Source organism: Erinaceus europaeus, chromosome 15 (assembly GCF_950295315.1).
Source record: "Erinaceus europaeus chromosome 15, mEriEur2.1, whole genome shotgun sequence".
Lineage (NCBI taxonomy): Eukaryota > Metazoa > Chordata > Mammalia > Eulipotyphla > Erinaceidae > Erinaceus > Erinaceus europaeus.
In genome coordinates this window covers 64266697-64292236 of record NC_080176.1, presented here as the reverse complement: position 1 = coordinate 64292236, position 25540 = coordinate 64266697, and the positions used below count along the sequence as shown (strand labels likewise).

The 25540-nt window shown below is 40.2% G+C and overlaps 1 protein-coding gene across 4 annotated transcripts in view; it reads left to right on the top strand.

Annotated features, from left to right (window-relative positions):
• DYM (dymeclin) overlaps positions 1-25540 on the top strand; it is a 467512-nt gene that overhangs the window by 59279 nt on the left and 382693 nt on the right. For 3 of the 4 annotated variants that reach the window (XM_060173849.1, XM_060173845.1, XM_060173844.1), the window contains exons 4-5: positions 6000-6093; positions 8242-8375. The exons of the other annotated variant lie outside the window; for it this stretch is intronic. In XM_060173849.1, the coding sequence (XP_060029832.1) occupies positions 6000-6093; positions 8242-8375 (228 nt within the window). The remainder of the gene's footprint in view (positions 1-5999; positions 6094-8241; positions 8376-25540) is intronic. 4 annotated transcript variants of the gene reach the window in all.

Sequence of the window (25540 nt, the reverse complement as noted above, 5' to 3'; positions counted from 1 at the left end):
CTGGGTTCAAGCCCCAGTTCCCACCTGTATCAGGGAAACTCCACTAGTTGAGGATCAGAGATGTTAGTGTCTCTTTCCTTTCCCTTTTTTTTTTTTTTTTAGCTATTTCTTTTTTTTTTTTCCTTTTTTATTTAAGAAAGGATTAATTAACAAAACCATAGGGTAGGAGGGGTACAACCCCACACAATTCCCACCGCCCAATCTCCATATCCCACCCCCTCCCCCGATAGCTTTCCCATTCTCTATCCCTCTGGGAGCATGGACCCAGGGTCATTGTGGGTTGCAGAAGGTAGAAGGTCTGGCTTCTGTAATTGCTTCCCCGCTGAACATGGGCGTTGACTGGTCGGTCCATACTCCCAGTCTGCCTCTCTGTTTCCCTAGTAGGGTGGGTCTCTGGGGAAGCTGAGCTCCAGGACACATTGGTGGGGTCTTCAATCCAGGGAAGTCTGGCCGGCATCCTGATGACACCTGGAACCTGGTGACTGAAAAGAGAGTTAACATACAAAGCCAAACAAATTGTTGAGCAATCCTGGACCCAAAGCTTGGAAAAGTGGAGAGCAAGTATTAGGGAGGTACTCACTGCAAACTCTAGTGTACTTCTGCTTTCTTACTTTGGTGCCATACTCCAAACTCAGTCAATTTCTGCTTTGCGTTTCTACTTCTTTTTTTTTTTTTTTTTATTAATGTTTTACATTCAACAGTAAATACAATAGTTTGTACATGCATAACATTCCCCAGATTCCCATTTAACAATACAACCCCCACTATGTCATTCATCATCTTTCATGGACCTGTATTGTCCCCACCCACCCACCCACCCACCCCAGAGTCTTTTACTTTGGTGTAATACTCCAATTCCATTTCAGGTTCAACTTGTGTTTTCTTTTCTAATCTTGTTTTTCAACTTCGGGCTGAGAGTGAGATCATCCCATATTCATCCTTCTGTTTCTGACTTATTTCACTCAACATGATTTTTTCAAGGTCCATCCAAGATCGGTTGCTTGAGTTTCTATCTGTATCCTATTACAGATGACCTCGTTTGGAGTTAGAGTTCCTTAACTTTTTTTTTTTTTTCCCTCCAGAGTTATTGCTGGGCTCGGTGCCTGCACCATGAATCCACTGCTCCTGGAGGCCATTTTTCCCCCTTTTGTTGCCCTTGTTGTTGTAGCCTCATTGTGGTTATTGTTATTGCCATTGTTGATGTTGTTCATTGTTGGATAGGACAAAGAGAAATGGAGAGAGGAGGGGAAGACAGATGGAGAGAGGGGGAGAGAAAGCTAGACACCTGCAGACCTGCTTCACCGCCTGTGAAGCGACTCCCCTGCAGGTGGGGAGCCGGGGCTCGAACCGGGATCCTTACTCTGGTCCTTGTGCTTTGCGCCACATGTGCTTAACCCACTGCGCCACCGCCCGACCCACTTTTTTAAAAGATTTTATTTATTTATTTTGTTTTTTAATTTTTTTAAAATAATTTATTTCTTTATTGGGGAATTAATGCTTTACATTCAACAGTAAATACAATAGTTTGTACATGCATAACATTCCCCAGATTCCCATTTAACAATACAACCCCCACTATGTCATTCATCATCTTTCATGGACCTGTATTGTCCCCACCCACCCACGCACCCACCCCAGAGTCTTTTACTTTGGTGTAATACTCCAATTCCATTTCAGGTTCAACTTGTGTTTTCTTTTCTAAAAAGATTTTATTTATTAATGAGAAAGTGGGAGGAGAGAGAGAAAGAACCAGACGTCACTCTGGTACATGTGCTGCCGGGGAGTGAACTCAGGACCTCACACTTGAGAGTTCAACACTTTATCCACTGTACCACCTCCCGGACCACGAGTTCCTTAACTTCTTTTCTTGTAGTACTCCTTTCAATAGTTCTTGCAGGACAGGGTTGTTGTTGGTGAATTCCTTCAGTTTCTGTATGTTTGGGAAGCTTTTGATTTCTCTTTCATACTTGAAGGAAACTTTGGCAGGATATATCCTGTATGATTATTATTTCTTAATATTGTAAAAATGTCATTCAATTCCCTTCCTGCTTCTTGGATTTGTTGAAAAATCTTGTAATGGTTCTTCCTCAGTATGTGAGCTTCTTCCTTTCCTTTGCAGCTTGCAATATTTCTTCCTTGTCCTTACTTCTGGAAAATATTACTATGATATTTCTTGGGGTTGTTTATGGTTCAACAGCTTTGGCTTCCTTTCAGCTTCTACTATATCTAGCTTTTGGTCATTATCTACATGTGGGACTTTTTTTTTCCTGCAATAATTGCTCGGAATATGTTCTCTCCTCCTTTCTCTTTCTCTTCAGGGACCCCTGAAACTTTTACATTCTTCCTTCTGATGGAGTCTAACTCACAGAGGATTGCTTCATTTTTTTGTGAACCTCTCTTCAACTGCTTTGTTGTCTGAAAGTGTGGAGGTTTTGTCTTCTAGTTTTGCTGTTATGCCCTCAAAGTTAATTTATTCTGGGTATAAGACCTCTCAAGTAGGCTCTCGTACTGTTGAGGCTATCTTTTAGCTCCCGTATTTCTTCTCGGAGGTTTCTTTGTGAAATTCTTATGTCTTTGGTGAATAGGTCTCGAGATTCCTTAATTGGCATTTGTATGTTATGTTTGGAGTCCTGATGGCTTTCACTATTAGCTTTCTGAAATCACATTCAGACATTTTCATAATCCTTAAGGAGATGAATATTTATATGTTTTGTTTTGGTTGTGTGTGGTTTCTGTTTAACCAGCAGGTGGCGCAGCGGTTGTGTTTTTTGTGGTGGTGTGGCCTGGGGTGGAGAGTTTCCTGTTTCCTTTAGATTCAGCTGGGGGTAAACCCTCAGTGGGTGATGGGTGATTCCATGGATGTGGTTTCCCACAGTTTCTTTTCTCACTCCGGTTCTCAGTTGTTATCCACAGCTTAGGATCTTGCTATGCCTGCGTTTTTCAGACTGCACCGTGGTCTCTGATGGCCCTATTGCACAGACCCCTGCGCTTCTGCCTCGTGCTTTGTATCTACAATTCAACATGATTCCCCCAACTGCTGGTTTAGCTTGGGAATCTGCTGCAAAAAGTTCTGCCTGCCACTTTCTTTTTCTTTTTCTTTTCTTTTCTTTTCTTTCTTAATTTAATTTAATTTTAACCAGAGCACTGCTAAGCTCTGGTTTATGGTGATGTGGGGGATTGAATCGGAGACTTGAGAGCCTCAGGCATGAGCATCTCTTTGCATAACCATTATGTTATACCCTGCCACTTTCCACTTGTCTGCTGGTATGTACCTCATCCTCAGACTTTTTTTTTTTTTGCCTCCAAGGTTATTGCTGGGGGTCAGTGCCTGCATTTGAATCCACTGCTTTGGGAGGCTATTTTTCTCTTTTTGTTGCCCTTGTTGTTTATTGTTAGTATTACTGTAGTTATTGCTGTTGTCATTGCTGGACAGGACAGAGAGAAATCGAGAGAGGAGAGGAAGATGGGGGGGGGGAGATAGACACCTGCTGACCTGCTTCATCGCGTGTGAAGCGACCTCCCTGCAGGTGAGGAGCCGGGGGCTGGAATCAGGATCCTTGAGCTGGTCCTTGTGCTTTGCTCCATGTGCACTTAACCCATTGCACTACCACCTGACCCCAGTCCTCAGACTTCATAGACTGTGCTGTGAGATTCCAGGTGTCATTTTTAAAAATTTTAAATTTATTTATTCCTTTTTGTTGCCGTTGTTGTTTTTATTGTTGTAGTTATTGTTGTTGGGATAGGACAGAGAGAAATGGAGAGAAGAGGGTATGATAGAGAGAGGGAGAGAAAGATAGACATCTGCAGACCTGCTTCACTGCCTGTGACGTGACTCCCCTGCAGGTGGGGAGCCAGGTGGCTTGAACCAGGATCCTTGAGATTTGTGCCATGTGTGCTTAACCCGCTGCGCTACTGTCCGACTCCCGTCATTTTTAAAAAATTGTTTTTGTCTTTTATTCTGGGTGTGACCTTCCAGTTGCTGTTATTCTTTGGCCACACTGTCCTGCACCTTTAGAGCCAAGCTCGATGCTTATCTTTATAAGTGAGGTATCAGACTTGACTTTTTGATTGAGGGTTTTTTTTTATTATTATTTATTTATAAAAAGGAAACACTGACAAAACCATAGGATAAGAGAGGTACAACTCCACACAGTTTCCACCACCAGAACTCCGTATCCCATCCTGAGGGGAAGTTTTTCACACATGGGTGTAGTCGTCATTTGTGTGGTATGTGCGATGTTTCTAGAGCAAGTTATGCAGACGTTCTCACACTTTACAGCGTGAATGCTTTCCTGACCCAGGAGGTGATGGCCTTTTCTTTATGAAGTTTAATTTCTCACTATGTTTTCAAATATTTGAAAATATTTCTCCAGATAAACAGGACAAATAGGATGGATGATTGGTGTGTGTGTGTTTATACACATATACAAATACATGTCTGATAAACATATAATAAGATTTGTCTCAAGAACTTGGCTTACACAATTATAGAGACTGGACAATTCCATGGTCTGCTGCCTGGAGTCTGGAAACCTCCAGGAAAGTTAATGTTTTAAATTATAGTTTCAGTGGGAAGATAGCATAATGGTTACTCAGAGACTCTCATGCCTCAGGCTCCAAAGCTGAGGAGCCTGAACCACCATAAACCAGAGTTGAACAGTAAATGAATTAAATTCCAGTTCCACTCCAAAGTCCTGAGAAGCAGAAGTCCTAGTGTTGTAGGCTGTAGGCCCAGGGCAGCAAAATTGATGTCTTAGCTAATGCAGTCATGCAGAGAGCTACCATCCAAACTTCCTCTGATTTTGTGTTCTATTTAGGCTTCAATTGATTGAGTGATAGCCATCTACTTTGGGAAAGGTAATCTGCTTTAGTAAGTCTACCAGAAACATCATCAGAGATATACCCAGAAATAATGTTTATGAACATCCTGTGGCCCAGTCAAGTTGACACATAAACTCTGCTCCCAAGCTGCAGGGTGGTTTACCTACCAGAACACATGAAGTCCTAGGTTTGAACCACAGCACATGGGGTACCACAGATGGTCAAATACTGTGGTGCTTCTGTTTATCTTTCCATCTCTCCTCCCCCTCCTTCGCCTCTTTTTCCTTCCCCTCCTCCTCTTTCTTCCTTTTCCTTCTCCTCTTTTTCCTTTTCCTTCTCCTTCTTTTATCTCCCCCCCCCAAAAAAAAAAATAGAGTAAAAAAAAAAAAAAGATCAGTAAGGCCACTGAATAGTGCTATTGCTCAAGCATAAGACCCTGGATTCATTCTCCAGTGCCACAGGGAGAAAGAAAATGGCTGTCACATATGCCTTACCTACAGTCTGATCAGAGATCGTGGTTTTATCAAGCCCAACTCCTCATGATAGGAATTGGTATAATGTAGCAGTTTAGCATCAAGGATTTGAATCTGATCCTCAGTGCAAAATCCTGCCAGTTCTGTAAGCTGGATTTATTGAAATGCATGCTCACCTTTCAATTTGAAAATATTTTAAGCAAATTCCTTAATAATTTGTCTTATCAAAAAACTTCTTCCTGACCACATTGCTTTCTTTTTATGTCTGTTTATTTTACTTTGGAGTGATTTGTGATGGGAAGTCTGACTTTTATGGTTTATTCTATTAATTGTGGAAATGAGAGATTAGTTTTCAAGTTTTTTTTTTTAAATACTTGGTTTTCTACAGAGAGGAGTGTGTATGTGTACATTGATTTATGTGCATTAGCTGTCATATCTTTGCAGTTTTGGATTCTGAGGTGAAATAGCTACCTTCACCTCCTGTTTCTGTCACTTCTGTTTTATAAATCATTTCTTGATGTTCAGAATTCAGGCCATGCAGCAGTAGCAGTTTATCTCTGTTTATTTCCCTAATTAGATATGAAATTCACAATAACTTTGTTCAGTGAACATCTCGTTTTGATATTTGACTTTTATAAATATTATAAACTCACTTTGATTTCAGCTCTTAATATTTATTTTTGAAAACTCCCTTTTCTTTTGCAGTTGAAAATAATCCTCGAACAGGAAACCTCGGTGCATTAATTAAGGTCTTCCTTTCTAGAACCAAAGAACTAAAACTTTCAGCAGAATGTCAGAAGTAAGTTGAATAATGAAATCATATAAACACTAGACAATGGAAATATAGAAGACTTTTGGTAGAAATAGATTATGGATTTTTGAAAGTTCTAGAGGAGTTACTCATGTTACTAAGGGAAAAGATTTCATTTACTGTCCAGACCATTAAGATGAACTTCTAATTCTGGAATCTTATGATTTCAGCATTTTATATACTTTTTTTTTTTAAAAAAGATTTTATTTATTTATGAGAAAGATAGGAGGAGAGAGAAAGAACCAGACATCACTCTGGCACATGTGCTGCGGGGGATCGAACTCGGGACCTCATGCTTTAGAGTTCATAGCTTTATCACTTTGCCACCTCCTGGACCACAATTTTTCTTTTTCTTTTTTAATGTTGTGCTTTTTATATTTATTTATTTTGGATAGAGACAGAGAGAAATCTAGAGGGGAGAGGGAGATTAAAAGGGAGAGAAACAGATACTTGTAGCCCTGCTTCATGAAACTTTCCCCATGCAGGTGGAGACTGGAGGCCTGAACCTGGGTCCTTGTGCATTGTAATGTGTGCACTCAGCCAGGTGTGCCACCACTCAGCCCCTTCATATAGTCTTTAAAAATTATATAGTGTTCACTTTGGCAGCATATATACTAAAAATTATAAATATATTGTTTAAAAAGATGATGTAGTGATGTAACAATAATTATGTTAAAAAATAATCGAGTTTAATGACTTAGTTTGTATATTGTTTGCTTTGCACTTCTTATTTATTATCTCTATTTTCTCTTTTTTAATATTTATTATTGGACAGAGACAGAAATCAAGAGGGAAGAGGGTGGTAGGGAGAGAGACAGAAAAGCCTGCAGTACCGCTTCACCCCTTGTGATGCTTTCCTCCTGCATGTGGAGACCAGGGGCTTGAACCTGGGTCCTTGTACATTATAACATGCACCACAGCTTGGCCCCTCTTTATTTTCTCATATTATATTTCAAGTGTTATTATAGATACTATGGTTTTACATTAAATACAATAAGAGGTTAACCTTTAAGCAGTTAGCATCATTGTTATTTATTTATTTATTTATTTTTACAACTTTTTTTTTTTATTTAAGAAAGGATTAATTAACAGATTTTTACAACTTTTTCTGCATGGATGTCTATTTAAAACATTTCTTGTAGGGCTGGCAAAATAGCTCACTTGGATAGTACGCTGCTTTACAATGTGTATGGCCCAGGTTGTAACCAGATCCCCACACTGCATTGAAGGAAGCTTTGGTTCTGTAGTCGCTTTCATTCTGTCTCTGTTTCTACAAAAGAAAAATTTAAAATATTTTATTTATTTATTAATGAGAAAGGAGGAGAGAAAGAACCAGAGATTACTCTGGTACATGTTTTGCTAGGGATTGAACTTGGGACCTCATGCTTGAGGTTCAATGCTTTATCTCCACTGTGCTACTTCCTGAACCACTAAGAAAGTTTCTTTACAAAATTTATTTCATGGAGAACCTCATGGGAGTTGTATTGTTGTTATGTGGAAAATTGGGAAATGTTATGCATGTATAAACTTGTATTTTACTGTCAACTGCAAATCATTAATCCCTCAATAAAGAAATTAGAATTTTTTTTTTTTTTAATTTCAGAGCAATACTGAGAGAGATCAGAGGTCCAAACGTGTATGTGTATCATGGATTGAATGTGTGGTTTCACATGGTCTAGTCCTGCACTGGACCACTGAGCCACTTTCCTGGCCACTGGATGGCAGTCTCTCACTCCCCTGCCTTCCAAACAAATGACAGTCAACCCAATTAAGATTTCTCTTGTGATATTCTAGTTATTAAAGTAAATGTCAGAATTGTACTGTGCTGCTGCAATGCCTCGTTTAACATACTGGTTATGGATTTGCATATGTTCTATCTTAGTTAAAATAATCATTACTTTTGTATTGTTTAGTTTTCTGTTAGATGCATGTGTGTGACAATGATAAAGAACAAAGAACATTCATGCCCAGTGGAGTGTCCGTAGGTTGAAGTCTGAGATAAAGTGTAATCACGTCACTGGCCCAGTGCTGTAAATCATTGTTCTAATCTCACAAATGAGCAGAATGATTGAGAAGATGCAGAGAACTGACTACTCATGATTGATGCCGATTCTTGTGTGGTTTGGCCCTCTTTAGCCACATCTTCATTTGGCAGACACACAATGCTTTGCTCATTATTTGCTGCCTGTTGAAAGTGTTCATCTCTGAGGTGTCAGAGGAGGAACTGCAACTTCATTTCACTTACGAGGAAAAGTCTCCTGGAAGTTACAGTAAGTGCTGACTCTGAAAATGCTGTGGGGATAGAAAGCAGATGTAACATAAAATGATGACATCTGGGATGTGGAGAGTTTGATTCTGAAAACACTATTTCCCCCTATCATGATATTTTAATTTTAATGATATTTTAATTTTTAAATGACTTGATATGGTCACTCTTCTTTCCCTTACATTAATTTGTGTCAAGAGTCTGAAATGGTTTGAAATCTGTTGTTATTGTTTTAGTGTTGGTATATAAAGTTTGTAAAGTTAGAAGGTTTTGGGTGTAGTTTCACAACTACATATGAGTTTATAAGTCATTGCTCCTACCACCAAAGTGCTGTGTACCTCCTTCTGTCCCAGAACTGCCATAGTTTTTATAGAATATAAGATAACAATTTCATGGGGTAAGAGTAGACAGCATAGTGCTGAGAGACTCTCATGCCTGAGGTTCCAAAGTCCCAGGTGCAGTCACCATAAGCCAGAGCTGAGCAGTGTTCTGGTAAAAAAAATAAAAACAAAAACAAAGCAATTTCACTGAGTCAATTTTTTTCTACCTTTTTTTTTTTTTTTTTTTTTTTGATAAGGAAGCCAGTAGGATTGAGACAGTTATTTTGATTTCCATGCAGATGGAATATAAAAGTATCACATATTCTCTCAGAAAATATGTTAAATTAAATTTCTCTGGTAGGGCAATCAGTGCCTTCTTAAGTTAAAAATATATATTCACTTATTGGATAGAGAGAGAAATTGAGCGGGGAGAAGGAGATAAAAAGGAAAAGAGAAAGAGAGATACCTGTAGCACTGTTTCATTGCTTGGGAAGTTTCCCTCCTGGAGCTTGAACCTGGGTTCTTGTTCCTGATAACATGTGCACTCAACTGGATACATCACTGCCTGGCCCCTTAAAGCTTTTTTTCCCTCCCTCCCTTTTTCTGTCCCTCTTTCCATCCTTCTTTCCCTCCCTCCCTCCTGCCCTTCCCCTCCCTCCCTTCCTTCCTTCCTTCCTTCCTTCCTTCCTTCCTTCCTTCCTTCCTTCCTTCCTTCCTTCTTTTTTGCCTCTAGGTTATCGCTGGGGCTCGGTGCCAGCACTATGATGCTAGCACTATGAATACACTACTCCTGGCAGCCACTTTTTCCGTTTTATTGGGTAGCACAGAGAGACATTGAAGAGAGGAGAGGGAGATAACGGAGAAAGACACCTGTTGACCTGCTTTGCAGTGAAGTGTCCCTGTTGCAGGTGGGGGAGGGGCTCGAACTCAGATCCTTATTCAGAACTTTGTGCTTAGTATTATGTGTGCTTAAATGGGTATGCCACTGCCAGCTGCCCTCTCCCCCCTTATAGTTTTTTAAAACTTTTATTTTTATTTTTTAAAAATATTTATCAGAGTGCTGCTCAGTTCTCTTTTATGGTGGTTTGGGGATTGAACCTGGAACTTTGGTACTTCAGGCTTGAGAGTCACTTGCATAACCACTATGCTATTTACCCTTGCTAAAACATTTTTTTTTATTAGTGATTTAATAATGGTTTAAAATATGATAAGATTACAGGAGAATAGTTTCACACCACACCCAACCACCAAAGTTCTGTGCCATCCCTTTCCCCACCCTTCACCCCCCCCCCCCAAATTATAATCACGATGGTTCTCACAAGGTTTTAGAGGCAGTGGGTGGGAGTAGATAGCATAATGGTTATGCAAAGAGACTCATGTCTGAAGCTCTGACATCCCAGGTTCAATCTCCCATACCACCAAAAGTCAGGGCTGATCAGTGCTCTGGTAAAAAAAAAAAAAAAAAAAAAAAAAAAAAAAAATCTTAGAGGCAGTTTGGTTCCTTTTTTTTTCTTTCTTTCCTCCTTACAAGTTCATGTGTTTCACTTTTCTGTATTCCACATATGAGTATTTCACCTCCTTATATACTTTGCTAAGCAATAATCACTTCAAGTTCCATCTATTTTGTCACAAAAGACACTGTGGCTATTTTTTTTTAAAATGCAAAGTAGTATTCCACTGAATGTATGCTCCATAACTGCCTCAGCCAGTCCTAAACTCTGTTTTCTGGGTGATTTACATTAAGTAGTAAACTGTAGGTTGGAATTAAATGTAAAGGCTCCTGTTTTCTGCAGCCAGGACGAATAATCAATGAATTCACAAATTAAAGATTCTATTTAGCTTCTTAAAGCTAATCTGACTTTCTTTTGGATGCCTGTTTCCTGGACAGACATGGTAGATGGACCATGCCTTTTATCCAGCCAGCTAGTCTGTGTCTTTTTATTGGAGGATTCAGACTATTCTCATTTAGAGTGGTTATTGATATATGTGAGTTAGTCACTTTTATTCTCTACTTTGCTTTCTGGCAGTTCCTGGTTTTGCTGGTTTCTGTTCCAGTGTACTTCTGTGTGCCATTTTGGGTGGATGGCATTCTATAGTGTTTATGCCATTTTCTGTTTGTCTCTGCTCTATATTTTGGTTTGTGGTTAACATTTGTGCTGCATTCAACTTACTACATCTAAAAGAGTCTTTAAAACTTATCTTCTTACCAGCTTTAACAGTTTCTATACATTGCTTCCTCTTCTTTTATACTTTACAGTTGTTATTTATTTATTTATTTATTGCCACCAGGGTTATGGCTGGGGCTTGGTGCCAACACTGTGAACTGACTGCTCCTGGAAGCCATTTTTTCCTCCTTTATATTTTATTTGATAAGACAGAGAAAAATTGAGAGGAAGGTAGACACCTGCTCTAATACTTGTGAAGCGCTCCCCCTGTACGTGGGGAATCCTCACTAGCACATGGAAATGTGTGCTCTCAACGGGGTTCCTCACTACACAGCCTCCTAAAGTTGCCTCATATTTCTATGGCTTGTCTTTCTGGGTCTGTTTTACTGTGTCATCACCTTGTTGAGAGTTAAATGTTTCTTGTTTCTTTTTCTGTGACGCTCCTTTCAGTAACTCTGCAAGGTGGGCTCAGTGGTGACAAATTCCTTTCACTTTCGTTGATCTGATACTGTTTTTATTGCTCCTTCATATTTGCAGGGTAAAGTTGCATGGCTGACAGTTACTGTCTTCACACTTCTGATCGGTGTGGCTCCTGCTAAAAAGTCTGGCATGAGCCTGACTGTGCTGACTTTATAAGTCACTTTCTTCTTCTCTCTAGGATATTGCAATTTTTTTTCTCTGTTCTTGATTTTTGATTGTTTATAATAATATGTCTTGGTGTAGGTCTGTTTGGGTTTAGGAATTTGAAAGTTCTCTCTGCTTCCTGAACATCTATATCCTCACCATACCCCATATTTGAAAAGAAACATTCACTATTATTTCTTTGAATATGGTTTTTGCTCTCTTCACCACGTGCGCTCAACCCACTGCGTTAGCACTGGGCCCCCATTGCTCTCTTCTTTATCTCCTTCTGAGACCCCTATAACTGTCATGTTTTTAATGGAGTCTTCAGTTTCTTGAAGAATTGCTTCATTTTTCTCCTCAACATTTTTTCCCCCTTCTAATTTAAAGTCAAACATAGTCAACGACTGCCACCTCTCCAGATTCAAAGGAGGTCTCGAAACTTTACATCAGGCTCAACCTGATGCTGTTGACTGGCTACGGAAGAAGGGCAACCTAGAAGAGGAAGAATGGTTGGGAGTCAGGTAGTAGTGTACTTAGCAGGTTAAGCTCAGGTGGCGCAAAGCACAAGGACTGGCGTAAGGATCCCGGTTCAAGCCCCCGGCTCCCCACCTGCAGGGGAGTCGCTTTACAGGCGATGAAGCAGGTCTGCAGGTGTCTGTCTTTCTCTCCCCCTCTCTGTCTTCCCCTCCTCTCTCCATTTCTCTCTGTCCTATCCAACAACAACGACATCAACTACAACAATAATAATAACTACAACAATAAAACAACAAGGGCAACAAAAGGGAATAAAAAAAAGATTATGGTCATTTTATCTTCTAAACCTGATGTTCTTCTAATCATATAAGCCTACTTCCTTGATTTCCCATTTAAAATTGGAATGCATTCAATATACCCTTCACATCCTATGGCTGTCTTCATGTTTCCCATGTTCCTAGTGAGTGAATATTTTAGGTTGTGGATTTTTTAAAAACATTTATTTAAGAAAGGAGACATTAACAAAATCATAGGATGGGGGGGGTACAACTCCACACAATTCCCGCCACCCAATCTCTATATCCCGTCCCCTCCCCAATAGCTTTCCCATTCTCTATCCCTCTGGGAGCATGGACCCAGGGTTGTTGTGGGTTGCAGAGGGTGGAAGGTCTGGCTTCTGTAATTGGGAAAGTGGGCCATACCCTAGGGTCCCAGGACTGGGGGGATTTTAGTCTCTGTAGTGGAAATGTGAGGTTCCTGCTGTCTTAGGGTTCAAGAAGACAATGGATAGTTATTGTTATCATCACATTATTTGGTAATTGGGTTAATTTTGAAAAGTCCCTTTGTTAGGTTGTGGATTTTTAAAAATCCATTCTTTTATGTTGAGAGCTTCATATTTCTTCAAGTTTTCCAACAATGTTAATTCCTAAATTCTTTCTCTGACAACTCAGGATCTGCATCATTATGTATTTAAGCAATTGTCTGTAACTGGTATTTTCCTAGTTGTAGGTTTCTGTTGTTGACCAGTATGTGATGTGGGATTCTCCTTTATATGTGAGTTGTAGGGGAAAGAAGTTTTGAAGAAAGTATGAATTCCTGGTGTCTTTTAAACAGAGGCTTAGTCTGGGTGGTGAGAGGATGGGATTCTAGACCTCAGTGCCACTTTCTGCACCTACAGGACAGTTTGACCTTCCTTTTCACAGCAGTCTCCATGGCAGCTGGAACATAGAGTTTGGCCAGCTTTCCTCTGCCATAGGGGCACAATGTTCAGTTTTCTGGTTCCCTGGGTACCCCCCCCCCCGTCGTTCACTCAAGTTCTTGTGGTCTCTACATATCTGAGCAGCAGTTCCCAAACTGCAATTCCTGAGACATACAGTTCCCTCAGTCACACAGATTAAACGTGACCATTGACACAGTGCCTGCCAACAATGAAGCACTGCATTTCTGCCAGTTAGGGTGGCTTGTTTCTTCTGCATTGCATGATGACTGTTTATTCATTTAATCTTAATCCAGGGTCCAGGCAGTTGGTTTAGTATAGTACATGTTAACAATGTTCAAAGATCCTGGTTCGAGCCTCTTGTCCTTTTCTGTAGAGGGCAAGCTTCACAAATTGTGAAGCAGTGCTGCAGGTGTCTCTCTTGCTCTCTTTCTCTCTTCCTCCCTCTTCATATTAATCTCTCTCTACCCAATAAATCAGTAAATAAAATGTTAAAAAGAAAAACCTTAATATGAGCCCTCAAATTAGGGAGGGAGGTGCATTTGCTTCTAAAGGTATCCAGGGACTGTACCACCCACCTGTGTCCACGTGGACCTCCTTCAAGGGCTCTCGGCTTTGCGTGGTGCCTCAGCTTCTTTTCCATACCCTGGCTGAAGACGTCTCCTGGTCGCTGACTTCTTCCTGGTGTTAAACCTCAGGGTCCTACCTCTAGTGTTTGCTTCCTGTTTTGTGTTTTACTCTGGATTCAAGCCACCGTTTGCTCACTTGTGGTTGCCTTTTTTGGTTATGATGACCGAGTCCTTGGAGATTTCCTTTACTTTCTGGAAGCTCCTCAGTGCACTGAAATGTCCGTTTTAGCCAAGGTTGTTTTGTAAGGGAGGAGTCTTTGAAGTAACTGCTTCACCATACTGTTGCCAGTGAAAGGCAATTATAGTTTCTTTGTAAATGCTAAAAAAAAAAAAAAATTAAAATAAGAGTGAAGGAAGACTGTGGAGGTTATAAGACTTAAGATAAAAGCTAAAAAAAAAAGTGGAGAAAATGAAAGGGAGAATCAGGGGAGTCAGAGGCACTAGGGGGGGTTGAGTGGGCACTGGGGAAATGGAGGCTGGGCAGATGTTCAGTGTGTGTGTGGGGGGTAAGATGTGACCCTCAGAGCTTAGTGAGCAGTTAGCAAGGGTTTGTGGAGAGTAGCAGAGCAGCTGGGGATATAGCAAGTTCAGGTAAAAGGTTTGTATAACTACAGTTCTTTGAGATAAAATAGTTCCGTGTATTATTTATTTATTTGTTTATTTAATTTTGCCTCCAGCCTTATCACTGGTTCTGTCTTTTTACGATAGAGGGAGAAAGAGAAAGCAGAGACACCACAGAACTGCTTCATTACTCATGAAGCTTCCACAACCCCTTGCTACCTTCACCCCACAGTTGTTTCCACTGGTTGCTTGGGGCTCAAACCCTGGTCTTAAGCTTGGCAAAATATGTGCTCTACCAGGTGAGCGTGTTCTAGCCCTAAATTTATTTTCAAATTTAATTTGGGCAACTGGGAATGTTCTGGGTCCTAGCCCTGGCACTATATGGCTAGCAACAGTGGGAAGCTCCAGCAACTTTAGAATGATCTTGTGGTGTGTTTCTCTCTCCCTCCCCAAAATAAAGAAATAAGGGCTGGGGAGACTGCATACCAGTTATGCAAAAAAGATTTTCAGGTCTGAAGAACCAAAGGTTGCAGGTTCAATCCCAGCACCACCACCGTAAGCTAGAGCTGAGCAATGCTCTTGTAAAAAAAAATAAATAAATAAGACAATCAGCCTTATTCTTCCCGAGGGGACATCTTTCAGTGCTGTTATTGTGCATGCACAAGGCCCTGGGCTCAGTCCCAGCATTGGGGTAAAGCAAAACTGAAAAATGAGAACAGAAGGAAAAAACACAAAGCAAAACTTGGACTGGTTTTGGTGTACTGCACCAAAGTTCAAGACTCTGGGCCAGGGGTAGGCAGGCGTGAGGGGAAGGGAGTTCAGGTCCTGGAGCATGATGATAAAGGAGGACCTACGTGGGGGATTAGTGCTAATGCAGAAAACTGAGAAATGTCACACATGTACCAACTACTATATTTACTGTTCACTGTGTGGCAGGCAAGAATTCTACCACTGAACCACCAATGCTTTGTCTTTACTGTTAACTTAAACCATTAACCCCGCCTCACAATAAAAAAAAGAAATAAAAATTGGTAGGACTTTCTCTTCAGTGTAGTGAATTGAACATGAATATACATGCTTATGTTTGTGTTCTCCTGAAATGGACACAGTAATGGTAAAGGACCGTTAACTAAAAAGACACGGATTCATTAGGTTAAAGAGGAGAGGAGGACACACTGTTAACACACTGTTAACAGTCAGTTGGAAACTTGAGCAACTTGAGCTTAATGAATCAGTGAGAGCAGAAAGCTAAATGCCCTCAGGGTTGGAGAATTCCAGAAAAAGCCAGTTCTTGGTACAGAACCCTGGAAGGCTTAGGCGTTGCAAGTGCCAACTGTCTCCCAAGGCAGGCACCTCTGGAGAACTGATTGAAAGAAGCAGTTTGATGTGGGGTCTCGCCGCTGCCACAATGCATTGTAGTACTGAAGTCTGTTGCAGCAGATTTACTTGGGGTGTGTAGATAGCGCTCCCTGTGAGCGCTGTCAGGCCCAGGGTGGGGCGATGTGTGGTGCGTGCGTGTGCATGTGCTGAGAACAGACTGAAAGGAAAGGCTCCCAAAGGAAGATCCAGGCATCCTGACTTGCCTTCTAGAATGCTGGCACCAGTGTTTTACCCACACCACTCCCTTCTCCACCAGAAGGTTAATATTAGTGGATGCTCTCTGGGAGACAGTGAACCAAAACAGGGGAAAGGCCTGTAGATCCTGACATCTGAGGGTGTCTCAGCGGAACAGCGTGGAGCCCTCCAGAGGGGTGTGCCCTTTGGCAGGCTGTGCATGTGCCCATCCAACTTCTGCCAGCTCTTCCCCCCTGTGGATGGCAGGTGGACAGGGAGCCAGGCAGCTGAGATCAAAACAAAGGAAGGGAAAGTTATGGGAGACAGAACATTTGTGGAAATTTTGGAAAGCAAATTAATAGTCATTCCTTTCCGACACAGCCCTTTGGCATAAAAAAATCTTTCTGAACCACTCTGGAATCCCCTTCAGCCTTCATGGCACATTCATTTAGTAAACACAGTAAATCTCTCTCCTTTGAAACCAGCTTTGATTTCTTTTTTTCAAAGAGGTGTCTTGGCTCTGGGTGCCGGGGCAGCAGGGCTTCAGTGCTCCTTGCTCTCTCTGCTGGAGCCAGTGCTGAGGGCTAGGGCAGGCAGGGCTCAGGAGGTAAACCTGCCGTCGTGGAGTGGGTGGGGCGAATGTCCTCTTTATTTTCATCTTCATAAAAAGCTCATCAGTTTAATTCTGTTTTTTTTTTAATTCTAATTTTTATTTATTTATTATTGGATAGAGAAATTGAGAAGGGAGGGGGAGATAGTGAGGGAAAGAAACAAAGATACCTGCATCTTAACTTCACCACTCATGAAATTTTCCCAGGGGCTTGAACCCAGATCCTTACATACTGTAATGTGTGCTTAACCAGGTGCGCCACTGCCTGGTCCCACCAGTTTAATTCTATTAATTATGACAGAAGTATGCCAAAAATAAAAGCTGAAAAATGCCTCTCAGAGAAAAGAGAAAGGTTGGTTTTGTGTCTTTAAAATGTTTGACATATGTGGTCCGGGAGGTGGCGCAGTGGATAAAGCATTGGATTCTCAAGCATGAGGTCCCAAGTTCAATCCCCGGTAGCATATATACCAGAGTGATGTCTGGTTCTTTCTCTTTCCTCCTATCTTTCTCATTAATAAATAAATAAATAAATTCTTTAAACAAACAAAAAAATGTTTGACATATAAAGGTATGGGGGTAATAGCTCACTGAGTAGAATGTGTGCCATAGAACCCATGAAGCCCTGGGTGTGAGTGAGCCCAGCCACCATATGGCCCCAGAGGCCCACGACACTGGAGGAGGTTCAGTGGTTGGTGCATTAGTGAGTGCTGTGGTATCTCACTCTCTGTCTTGGAAATGAAAAATGAAGAAGCTGGTGTGGGAGCAGTTAGGTTGCTCATGTGCAGGACCTTGGTGCTGAGAAATAGAACCTTAAATCAAAAAAGCTCAGGGACTGGGTGGCTGTGTACCCAGTAGAGTGCACACTTTAGCCAGGTTTAAGGACCCAGGTTCAAGTCCCCAGTCTCCATCCGCAGAGAAGAAGCCTCACTAGCTGTGAATAGTGCTGCAAGTGTCTCTTTCTCTGTCCCTCTGTATCTCCCCTTCCCCTCTCAATTTCTCTTTGTCCTATCAAGCAAATTAATAAATAAGAAATGAAAAAGCTCAGGCTGCTAAACATATAGACGTTGATATAGTTCAACTTTCCATATAAATCTTATAATCTATTTTTACAGAAACTTAAAGTGCTTCTAGTAGCTCCTGACATATAATTGGTGGTATGTTTTTTACAATATTTCTCTTTTCTCCTTTGTTACCAGTGAAACAAAATCAATTAAATGCTACTAATAGGCAGGTTAAGTAATGAACCTGGTAGTCTGTACTGTGTTTGAAGGTAATTAGAAACGTTTCTTGTCCACAATTTAGCAGACAAGCAGTGTAAGGCCGGATTTTATTGGAACAATGTAGGACACAGGCGTACAAGTGCTGTGGTGGTCCATTCTGTTTTTAGAGAAGAGTAAATTCATTTGTTTTCCTTTAATTTTACATTGATATATAGAGGCACATTTGATTTTGCTAATTTGAAATTTAAATGTGACTTAACATCTTAGAATACTTCTGACATTAGCTTTGCAAAGAACATTGGCTCTGGTTTATTTAAATAACAAACTTCAGTGTGGCTTTCTGAATGTAAGCTGCTAGTAAATATGATCTAGCTATGTGACTTCCATTTTAAGGGAGTTTGTTTTGTTCCAAACTTTTTGTTGTTGTTTATTTTTTGTTACCATGGTTATCACTGGGACTTGGTGCCTGCATGACTCCTGTGTTCCTGGTGACCAGTTATTCTTCATTTATTATTTTAGTAGAGAGTGAAAAACATAGATGGGGAGACAGATAGACAGAGGAGAGATAACCTTCGGCACTGCTTGTAAAGCTTCTTCCCTTCAGGGGAAACTGGGGGGGTTGAGTCCAGGTGCTTGCTCATAGTAATGCATAAGCTCTACCAGGTGAGCCCTCACATGGTTCTGGAACAAAAAGTTGTTCCAAACTTTTCAGGCACACTTTTGAAGCAGAGCTCTGTTAATTATGTATTATGTTATTATTTATTTATTAATTTTTAAAAAAATTTTATTTATAAAAAGGAAACACTGACAAAAACCATAGGATAAGAGGGGTACAACTCCACACAGTTCCCACCACCAGAACTCTGTATCCCATCGTCTCCCCTGATAGCTCTCCTATTCTTTAACCCTCTGGGACCATGGACCCAGGGTCCTTATGGGGTGCAGAAGGTATAAGGTCTGGCTTCTGTAATTGCTTCCTTGCTGAACATGGGTGTTGACAGGTCGATCCATACTCCCAGCCTGTCTCTCTTTCCCTGTATTTTGTTTTTAATGGTTTTCCCCCCCAGAAAGGAATATGAATACACACACACACACACACACACACACACACACACACACACAGTGGGGGGGGGCAGAAACTTCAGGGCAGTGGGGTATGGGAGCAAACCTTGGTTGTGCAAATGGCATAGTTCTGTTAATTCTTGATGGAGTTTTAAAAACATGGTATTGGGTAGCAGTGAGAAACTGCCTGCCTGAGTACTGAATCCTACCAAAGCTACAGTAATTACTTTTCCTTTCGACAGCTGCCTGCAGCTTTATTGAAATTACCCACACTTCATGTTTTCTTCTTTTTTATATATTTTTATTTATTTATTCATTTATTATTGGATAGAGACAGAGAGAAATTGAGAAGGGGTGGGGGATAGAGAGGGAAAGAGACAGAGAGACACCTGCAGCTCTGTTTCACCACTAGTGAAGCTTTCCTCCTGCAGGTGGGGACCAGGAGCTCAAACCGAGGACCTTCTGCACTATCTAATGTGTGTGCTTAACCAGGTGCGCCACCACCTGGCCCATGTTTTTTTTTTTTTTTTTACTGTTTTCTTTCTTTCCTTCTGCTTTTTTTTTTTTTAATTGGGTAAATACAGAGAGAAATTGAGAGGGAGATAGAGAAGGAGTGAGGCAGAGACATCTGCAGCCCTGCTTCACCACTCATGAAGCTTTTTCCCTGCAGGTGGGGACCAGGGGCTTGAACCCAGGCCCTTGTGCACTATAATGTGAGCGCTTAGCCAAGTATGCCACTGCCTGACCCCCTGAATGTTTTATTTTCTGTCATAGCTATTTTTTCCTTTTCCTCCAGTGCTGTTTTTATTCCTCTTCCCTTCGGACTGAGGGAAGCCATGCAATTATGACAGTGCTTTATCCTTCTCTGGTTCTTTTCCTATGGCTGAAATGAGAGAGTGATGCCTTAGCACATGGCACTGAATGGGTGCCGAAAAGAAAGAACTGACAGGAATCACAGCTTAGTTTCAGGTATAGACTAGTAGAGCTGCAATGGACCCCACATCTTTTCTTTCTCTCCCCCTATTCTATTTTATCTTTTGTTACCCTTGATTGATGCTCATAGGCATCGAAGAAGAGGGGGATTATGGTTTTAAACTAGGAGAACCCCAGATGTAGACGTGGAATTTCAGTGAATTTATTGCACAGCAGTCATGGTAATAGTCTGTGTCTGTTCATTATCTGAGGGCATTTATAAATTGGACATTAATTCATGGCCCTCCTGTACGTGTTGGTGAATGGTGAATGCACTGATGTGTAAACTCGTGTGTGCGATCTCGGAGCTCTCCTCTAACTTGGCTCAAAGTACTAACTACCAGGGACTTGCGTTTAGGGTGAAATGTGGGTTAGTTGAGTGAAATTTTTGTGACTTTGTAAGGGTTATTTTATATTATCACTATTATTTAACTGGAGCACTGTTCAGCTCTGGTTTATGGTAGTGTGGGGGATGGAACCTGAGACTTTGGAGTCTCAGGCACAACAGTCTGTTTGCATAACCGTTATGCTATTTACCCTCCACCCTTATTTTATATTATTATTTTATCAGACTATTACTCAGCCCTGACTTATGGTGGTGCTGAGGATTGAACCTGGGACCTTTGATGCCTCAGGCATGACAGTCTATTTGTAAATCCATTATGCTGTCACCTCAGCCCTTTTTTATTTTATTTTTTATCAGAGCACTGCTCAGTTCTGACGTGTGGTAGAATCTGGGACCTAGGAGCCTCAGGCATGAGTCTTTTTCATAAACATTACGCAATCTTCTCACTATATATTTTTTAAGTTTTCTTTTTTGGAGAGTCTATATGGTGATGAGTTCATTTTGAGTTTTGCTACTTAATGTACAGAAACAAGTCTCTGAGTCTTGGTATCTATAGTTATGAAATGATAATGATATTTGTACTGAAGAGAATGAGATGTTTAGCATAGTGCTCCTCAAAATAGAGAGATCTCAGTAAAAGTTATTTATTAATATCATTTATCAGAAACAAAGACTTGTAATAATAAAATATTTGAGTGGAGCTACTGAGGTGATTTAAATTTCTTTAAGAGACAAAAGGTCTTGGATGTAAAAGTTTGTGTACAGTAACTACATGGAATCTCTGCAAAGTCCTTTGCTCAGAGAACTTCAGTTTACTTTGTCCTTGATCTGTAAAATTCAAGAGCTTTTAAGATTCCCTTTCGTGTGAGACATACATGAGCGTGTTACCATCATTTTTTGGCAGATGAGTTTATATTTATTTATTTTTTTAATTGGAACTTAGGAAGATACCTGGCATGTTTGAAGACTGAGTGATATAATTGCTGCTTAGAAAATAAAACAAAACGAAATAATTTCAAACCTAAACAGGCCAGTCTTGGCATTCTTTATGTGCTGTGCAGTTATTTGCTTCTAGATTAGTCCAGAAACAAGTATATAGTACTTAGCAGGATTTTTTTTTTTTTAAGTAAATGGAATTGTCAGATATCTCAGCTGGAAATTGCTTGTTCTCGTCTGTATGTTAGCTCTTTATTGTGACATGATAAACATTATACTTGTGTAAATTTATTTATTTATTATTTTTATTATTATTTATTATTTTTTTCTTTATTGGGGAATTCATGTTTTATATTCAACTGTAAATACAATAGTTTGTACATGCATAATATTCCCCAGTTTCCCATATAACAATACAACCCCCACTAGGTCCTCTGTCATCCTTCTTGGACCTGTATTCTCCCCACCCACCCACTCCTACCCCAGAGTCTTTTACTTTGGTGCGATAGGCCAATTCCATTTCAGGTTCTACTTTTTTTTTTTTTTCTTCTGATCTTGTTTTTCAACTTCTGCCTGAGAGTGAGATCATCCCATACTCATCCTTCTGTTTCTGACTTATTTCAGTTAACATGAATTTTTCAAGGTCCATCCAAGATCAGCTGAAAACAATGAAGTCACCATTTTTTATATCTGAGTAGTATTCCATTGTGTATATATACCACAACTTGCTCAGCCACTCATCTGTTGTTGGACACCTGGGTTGCTTCCAGGTTTTGGCTATTACAAATTGTGCTGCTAAGAACATATGTGTCCACAGATCTTTTTGGATGGGTGTGTTGGTTTCCTCAGGATATATCCCCAGGAGAGGAATTACAGGATCAGAGGGTAGGTCCATTTCTAGCCTTGTGAGAGTTCTCCAGACTGTTCTCCACAGAGGTTGGACCCATTGACATTCCCACCAGCAGTGCAGGAGGTTCCTTTGACCCCACACCCTCTCCAGCATTTGCTGCTGTTACCTTTTCTAATGTATGACATTCTCACAGGAGTGAAGTGGTATCTCATTGTTGTCTTTATTTGCATTTCTCTGACAATCAGAGACTTGGAGCATTTTTTCTTGTGTTTCTCGGCCTTCTGGATCTATTCTGTGGTATATATATTCTGTCCATGTCCTCCCCCCATTTTTGGATGGGGTTATTTGTTGTCTTGTTGAACTTGGCAAGCTCTTTATATATGTTGGTTATTAAACTCTTGTCTGATGTATGGCATGTAAAGATTTTCTCCCATTCTGTGAAGGGTCTCTTGGTTTGGGTAGTGGTTTCTTTTGCTGTGAAGAAGCTTTTTAATTTGATCTAGTCCCATAGGTTTATACTTGCCTTAGTCTTCTTTGTAATTGGATTCGATTCATTGAAGATGTCTTTAAAATGTATGCGGAAAAGAGTTCTGCCAATATTTTCCTCTAAGTATTTGATAGTTTGTGGTCTAACATCCAAGTCCTTGATCCACTTGGAATTTACTTTTGTATCTGGTGAAATACAGTGATTCAGTTTCATTCTTCTGCATGTTTCAACCCATTGTTTCCAACACCATTTGTTGAAGAGACTCTGCTTTCCCCATTGAATAGTCTGGGCCCCTTTGTCAAAGATTAGATGTCCATGGGTGTGGGGGCTCACTTCTGGGATCTCAGTTCTATTCCACTGGTCAGTGTGTCTGTTCATGTTCCAGCACCAAGCAGTTTTGATGACAATGGCCCTATAATACAGTTTGAGATCTGGGAGTGTGATGCCTCCAGTTCTGTTCTTTTTTCTCAAGATTGTTTTGGCAATTCTAGGTCTTTTCTGGTTCCAGATAAACATTTGTAGCATTTTTTGTATTCTCCTAAAAAATGTGCTTGGGATCTTGATGGGGATAGCATTAAATTTGTAGATGGCTCTGGGTAGTCTGTTCATTTTGATGATGTTAATTCTTCCAACCCATGAACATGGAATATCTTTCCACTTCTTTGTGTCTTTTTCAATTTCTTTGAGTAGTGACTCATAATTTTCAGTATACAAGTCTTTCACTTCTTATTCCTAAATATTTGATTGTTTTTGTTGCTATAGTAAAAGGAATTTATTTCTGGATTTCAATTTCTTCTTAGTGTTTGCATAGAGGAATGCCACTGACTTTTGAATGTTAATTTTGTAGCCTGACACCTTACTGTATTGCCTGATGATTTCCAAAAGCTTCTTGCTGGATTCCTTAGGTTATTCTGTATATACTATCATGTTATCTGCAAATAGGGAGAGTTTGACTTCTTCTCTTCCAATCTGTATGCCTTTAATTCCTTGCTCCTGCCTGATTGCTATGGCAAGAGCTTCCAACACTATGTTGAATAGTAATGGTGATAGTGGGCAGCCCTGTCTAGTACCTGATCTGAGGGGAAATGCTTCCAGTTTTTCACCATTGAGTATGATGTTGGCTGTAGGTTTGCTATATATAGACTCCACTATCTTCAGGAATTTTCCATCTATTCCCATTTTTTGTAGTATTTTGATCATAAAGGGATGTTGTATTTTGTCAAAGGCTTTCTCTGCATCTATTGATATGACCATGTGGTTTTTGGTCTTGCTTTTGTTGATGTGGTGGATCACATTGATTGATTTACGTATATTAAATCAACCTTGCATGCCTGGGATAAACCCCACTTGGTCATGATGAACAATCTTTTTAATATACTGCTGTATCCAGTTGGCTAGAATTTTTTTCAATATTTTCGCATCTGTGTTCATCAGAGATATTGGTCTGTAGTTTTCTTTTTTGGTTGTGTCCCTGTCTGCTTTTGGTATCAGAGTGATGTTGGCTTCATAGAAGCTGGAGGGGAGTATTCCAGTGTTTTCAATCTTCTGGAAGACTTTTAAAAGTAGAGGTATTAGTTCTTCTTTTAAGGTTTTGTAGAATTCATTTGTAAAACCATCTGGTCCAGGACTTTTTATTTTTGGGGAGATTTTTGATAACTGTTTCAATTTCATTAGCTGTGATGGGCCTGTTCATGTTATCCACTTCCTCTTTACTTAGTTTTGGAAGTTGGTAAGTATCTAGGAAATCGTCCATTTCTTCCAGGTTCTCTAGCTTGGTGGCATATAGTTGTTCATAGAAGCCTCACATGATATGCTGAATTTCTAACATTGTCCGATAGTTCTAGTTTCTCTATCTCTTCATTTAGCTCCCTTATGTCTTTATTGATTTTCTGCCTGGATGATCTGTCAAGTTGAGAGAGTGGGGTGTTGAAGTCCCCTACTATGACTGTGTTGCTGTTAATATATTGCTGTAGCTCTTTCAGTAGACGTTTGATATATTTAGATGGCTTCTCATTGGGTGCATAGATGTTAATAATTGTTAAGTCCTCTTGATTGACTGATCCTCTGAGCATTAAGTAGTGTCCATTCCTATCTTTTTTAATATTACCTATTTTAAAGTCTATCGTGTCAGATATGAGAATAGCCATTCCTGCCCTTTTTTGTGGGCCATTGGCTTGTATGATAGTTTTCCATCCTTTTACTTTAAGTCTATGTTTGTCTTGTTGAGTTAGGTGGGTTTCCTGTAGACAGCATATTGTTGGGTTGTGTTTTCTGATCCATCTTCCTGCTCTGTGTCTTTTAAGAGGTGAATTCAGGCCATTGACATTTATTGATATCAAAGATTGAAGATATTTTAACGCCATTCTTGTAGAGTTTTAGAGTATTCTGATATATGTCCTATTTCTGGTGGTCTGATTGTTTATAGAAGACCTTTCAGAACTTCTTTCAGAGCAGGCTTGGTGATAGTTGATTCCTTCAACTGTTGCTTGTCTGAGAAGGTTTTGATGCCTCCATCTAGTCTGAATGACAGTCTAGCAGGATATAGTATCCTTGGCTGAAAGCCTTTCTCATTAAGCACTCGATAGATATCTTGCCATTCCCCTTTGGCCTGTAGCATTTGTGTGGAGAAGTCTGCTGCTAATCTTATGGGTTTTCCTCTGTAGGTGACTCTTTGTTTTTCTCTTTCAGCCTTCAGGATCCTTTCTTTATCCTTATTCCTTTCCATTCTAAGTATGATATGTCTTGGTCTTTATGTCTGGGTTAATTCTGTTTGGGACCCTCTGGGCTTCTTGAATCTTTATGTCTTTGATGTTGTCTAGACTAGAGAAGTTTTCAGCTATTATGCCCTGAAGAATGCTTTCTTCCTCTCCCTCTCTTTCTTCCTCTGGTAAGCCAATAATGCGTATATTGTTTCTTTTGAAGTTATCCCATAGGACTCTGTTGTTGTTTTTAGCATCTCTTAATCTCTTTTTGATATCTCTTACTTCTTTTTTAGTTGTCTATAATTCATCCTCAATCTTGCTAATTCTGTCTTCAGCCTCATTGATTCTACTCTGTCTGCCCTCTACTGTTTTCTGGAGTTCATCTATTTTGTTACCCTGTTCTGCTATTGTTTTAGCTTGTTCAACTAGTTGTTTTCTTAG